This window comes from Chenopodium quinoa, unplaced genomic scaffold (genome assembly GCF_001683475.1).
Source record: "Chenopodium quinoa cultivar QQ74 unplaced genomic scaffold, ASM168347v1, whole genome shotgun sequence".
Lineage (NCBI taxonomy): Eukaryota > Viridiplantae > Streptophyta > Magnoliopsida > Caryophyllales > Amaranthaceae > Chenopodium > Chenopodium quinoa.
In genome coordinates, this window is record NW_018745177.1 from 2,703,354 (window position 1) to 2,708,393 (window position 5,040).

Here is a 5,040-nt window from a genome sequence, read left to right on the forward strand (position 1 = left end):
TAGGAGGATGAATAAAAAGTTGTAAAAAGTAAAATTAGTTAAAATTGGAGGAGAGAGAATATAAAATTAGTAATATATAATTAATGTTGGATCCACTCGGTGCGAGAAATGAATTAAATACTACCTCCAGTCCAAATTACTCGCAACTTTGGAAAATTTTATATCTCATAAATAATACCCTAAAATTGCGAGTAATTTGGACCGGAGGTAGTATTTTAAAAAAATTTCAAATAAGAAATAGAACAAGTATTTAATAACGGCTGAAAAAGGAAAGTAGAGTAAGTATTTAAAAACAGAGGGTGTAACACCAAACATGGTAACCATGGCCTTATAATTTTGAGAAAGTGCGTCCTTGAATTAGGGCCTAGCCCTTATAAGTGTCCCGATTTATTCTGTAATTTATTCAACATCTAGCCCATGTCCAGCCCTCTACGCACCAGTGTTTAATTTTTCTCTATTGAGTAATTGATACAATACAATACAATACAAGTACTATATTTTTCACTCTTTAAAACTCCAAACTAACCTGGTTGGAATACAAAGCATATTAAACTATCACCATATACTATTATAAGTTAAGTACTACGTATGTCGAACGCTATGCATCAGAAACCAAAGAACAATATTTTAGCAATACTGCAGTGAAAACTATAAGTGGCCGAAGCATTGTTCAGAGCTGCGATTTTACTCAATAATATAAGTGACCAAAGGAATGTTCACCGTGAACCTGAGAACGTAACAAGAGGCTGAAGCAAGTATGCAGAATCAGGATTATCCCATTCAAGTTTCTCCCACCACTCTTTTTCAACCATAATCATTTTAAGTGATAAGGGAGCAGCAGCTGGCTGTCCATCGTCGAGGAGTGGGAAAGAGAGAGGGAGTTTCTTGACCAAAGGACACATTATAATTGTTATATTCTCGATGTGATCATAGCTTAAAAGCCCCTTTAAACATATAGTAACCAGATTGGGGAGATAAATTAGCTGTAAGATCCTCAACTTCGGGAGATAAATCATTTTAGTATTATCATTGTTATCAGCAGTTTCTGCATCTTCAAGATTGTCAGATAGTGAAACGAGCTCCCTCAAAACCGAACATACTTGTACTTCAAGAACCTCCAAGTTTTGCAGTTGGTTAAGAACACTCTGTGTGAAGAGAGCCTCAATATTCCAGCAGTACTCTATTGTTAATTTCTTAAGATTGCGGAGGGCACCACTCAAAAGCTTTCCATCTACTGTTATCCCTCTGAAATTTACCAATTCTGTAAGGTTCAGCTCCTCGAGGCTTTCGAGTTCAAGATCAGAGCATGATGCAGATGACCATACATGCTCCAGGCTGTCACAGTAACCAATCCAGATCCTTGATAATCTTGACAGACCATGCATTGATGGTATAACATCCAGAAGGTTGCTCGAATCAACACAGATTAGTTGCAGAAACTGAATATTGTCTGGGAGGGCTATGGGTTTGATTTGACCTTCTTGGTCCTTGCCGTATTCATAAACAACAACATTTTTATCAAACACATTGTCAATGAAGCTATAATAGTGAGTTGATCCTATCATTGCTATGTAAATTTGATAATATTTTAGTTGATGGAAATGTTGAGACTTGAAATAGCTATTAAAATTGCTGACATCTGACATCCAGCAACCTTTAAGTCTCCTCAAATGTTGCAGCTTCATCAAATCCGTCCCCAAAACGCTCTTGATTCCATACCCAATTTCCAAGTGTTCGATGTAGGAAAGCCCAGTTAGTAATCTGTGGAATGGCACACAAAGTTTGTCACAGCTTTGCAAACCAAGGAATCTCAAGTTGGGTAACACTTCAATCCCTTTAGGTACGTCCACTAATGACCCATTACAATTCAGATTCAGCACCCTTAACTTTACGAGCTTTGATAAAGGGGGCACATAATTTAAACTCATACAGCCGGCCACTTCCAAAGCTGAGAGATTCTTCAACTCGGAAATACTATCTGGCAACTTCTTAATTGGTGCTTGAGTTAAACTGAGAAATCGAAGGCCCATCATGTGCAAAAAGAATGAATCAGGGATAGTTTTCAAGGGGTTATCAGTAAGCAACAGGGTTGAAAGATAAGGGCACGCCGGAGAAATATTGGATGGAATATCAGCAATGTGATTGCTTATTAACGAAACCTTCACCAGGTCTTCCGTCCACTCTATTGCATTCGGTACTCTAGTAAGTTGTAATCCAGATCTTATCAGGAAACGACTAGTATTATTTCCAATTTTGATGGCCATATCTCTGATCAAGTCATGCATCTTCACATAATTTCCTTGAGAATCCAATGATTCCAACAAGCTTGCATTGATTAGTCTATTAAGGATGGTGTGCCCTTTATCTAATTGTTTCTCCCTTGACTCTATATTCTCTAACAAACTGTCTGAAACCCAGAAATTTATTATCTCATATCTGCTTAATTTGGAGTCCTCAGGAAAAAATGCACAACCAAGAAAGCACTTTTGCAGCTTTACATCATTCAGACGATTATAACTTAGCTCTAAGAGTGGGAAAACATCAGTCTCCATGTCACCATGATGCCTCGTAGGATCATTTAGTTCCTCCAAAGTATCCTTCCACTCATGAATATCAGTTACCCCTCTCATACTTCCAGCTATAGTTAGAATTCCAAGTGGTAAGCCGGCACATTTTTTGGCAACCAACTTTGCCACATCTCTAACTTCCAGTGAAAGATCATCAAAATTGTTGAGCTTTTCCAAGAATAACTCCCAGCTTTCCTTTTTGGAAAGAGTTTCAATTTTGACTCGTCGTTGACACAACATTCTTCTACAAACATCTAAAGAGCGACTAGTAATTATCAACTTACATTCATCTTTTCCCACAGGAACTCCAACCTTCTCTACCTCAAAGTGCTTCCACATGTCGTCAAGAAACAACACAACCTTCTTCCTTTTCTTCAAAGCATTAGACAACACCGCTGCCCTCTTAATCTGATCAGTTTCTCCTTCTAAAAGATGATCCACCTTTGCAGCTTTAGCAATTTTTCTCTGCAATGTGACTATTGTATTTTCTTGTGACACGGTCACCCAATAAACATGCACTGATGAAGTTTTGACATCTTCATGGAGCTTGTTATGGATGTGCATTGCTAATGTTGTTTTCCCAATGCCTCCTAAACCGTACACCCCGATTCTGCACACATCTTCATCTACTAACCATGACAAAATCATTCTCAAATTTTCTTCAAACAATCTACCTTTAAGTTTCGATGTGACCAATGGCACACTCGATGATGCATGATCATCTAATGTTAGTCCACCGGGAAAATTCCCCTGCTCCATCAGGTCATCCATCTCTTGAGTTAGGCTAACAATATCTCTCTTCAGCATCTTATGTGAAGAAAATTGGCCCCTTTTAACATCTTTCTCAACATATCCCACCTCAGCCTCTAATTCTTCAACGTTTTTTAACCAATTTTCAACTTGACGCTTCCTTTTCCTGCCAGGCTGCATTTCTTCAGCCTCTAGCTGAGTGTTAACATCAGCTGCTCGAGCACATAGTGCTTCATTTTTACTTCTCATAAGCTGCAACTCTTCATCCACATCAGTACTACCAATCATCCAATTCTTTAGAATCAATGCCATGACAACAACCTAATACTGATAGAATGCAGAAAATGAGACACCAGTAAATTCTGAATCATATTCCAAAACTTATAATAGTTCGTTCAGTTGGTGTAAACATAAATTGTGGTTATGAAACTATATTTATATAATTTTACGTAAGTTAATTAGACGTCAATGTCCAAATATTAGCAATTCCATCCCTGAACTCGGTTTCTCTTGCAAAATCTTCATTATTACCCAAAGAAATACACAGAAATGGACAAAAAAAATTCTACCTCCGATTTTTTAGTTGCAACTTTGGGGTATCATTTGTGAGATATAAAATATTCCAAAGTTGCAACTACAAAAATCGGAGGTAGTATATAATTTTGACCACGGGCAAAAAAGGAGACTAGCTCCCAACTGACTCGAGAGTCGAGACTACTTAAACAAGGAGAGAGTCTAGCATTACCATGAATATGAGAATTTTCTCACAAAATTACATGTAAATTAATTCCCATTATCAACATTAATGCCTACCAAATGGGTCATAACAAAAACAAGAGTTGTGACTTTTAATACATTAATCTACAGAATTTAGGAACAATACCCAACAATCAATTATGTAAAAAAGCACCAAACGTAGCCATTTCCCGATCTGTCTTGTGAAAATCATAAGTTTTGCAGATTATCAAACGTTTGATACAGTAACTGTATAACAGAAGAATTCTCTTTTTTCCCCTGTTTCTAAAAGATTCCTAACAAAGTCCAACTCTATCAGATCAAAATATGTAATGTACTAAATAAAAAACAAGCAGATGTGTTGAATTTTAACATCATAATCTATTCTTTAACTATAAGTTTATAAAATCACTAAGAACAAACAAACAAACAAAATTAAGACAACATAGGTTAAAATTGAGTGAATTGATGTACCTTTTGGACACAAAGATTTGGGTTTGCTGCAGATTTCAATTACGAATTGGTCAGAGTCCAACGGAGATTAAAGCTTCAACTTGCTGGCTGCTGCCGATTCTTTTATGATCAACATGCTGTTAGTATTGCTTCAAATGGGTGACATCAACCTATGCTTAAAAAACTTCCAAGTAGGGGTTAAACATCCCTTAATCTATTACTTGTATTAGTACTCCTTACGTCATTTAATTAAATAAACTGGTATTTAGCCCGGACAATCTCCATGTTTTTACGTTAAATATTCTTGGAAAATTCTACATAATACCCTTGAGGTATTGATTATTTCACGTTGTGCCCCTCCTTTTGAAAAGTTCCACGTTGTAACCTCAAGGTTACAAAAGTGATTAAGCTATACCCATGTAGTTATCCCTCCATTACATGTTGCCGTTAGTGGGGCCCACTTTACACCTATTTATTTTTTTCTCAAGTTATTTTTAAACTTTTAAAAGGTAGGGATATAGTCCTACAATATGAG

General features: G+C 36.6%; 1 protein-coding gene across 1 annotated transcript; it reads right to left on the reverse strand.

Annotated features, from left to right (window-relative positions):
• Positions 1-259: 259 nt before the first annotated feature.
• On the reverse strand, positions 260-4,718 carry LOC110710792 (probable disease resistance protein At4g27220). Its single transcript, XM_021889134.1, has 2 exons — positions 4,527-4,718; positions 260-3,644 (listed from the first exon to the last, which is right to left on the reverse strand). The coding sequence occupies exon 2, from the start codon at positions 3,627-3,629 to the stop codon at positions 717-719; it is 2,913 nt and encodes a 970-aa protein (XP_021744826.1). The 5' UTR covers positions 3,630-3,644; positions 4,527-4,718; the 3' UTR covers positions 260-716.
• Positions 4,719-5,040: the final 322 nt, after the last annotated feature.

Excerpts from the sequence above, each read along its gene's own strand:
- LOC110710792 (XM_021889134.1), bottom strand. The coding sequence starts at position 3,629 with ATGGCATTGATTCTAAAGAATTGGATGATTGGTAGTACTGATGTGGAT.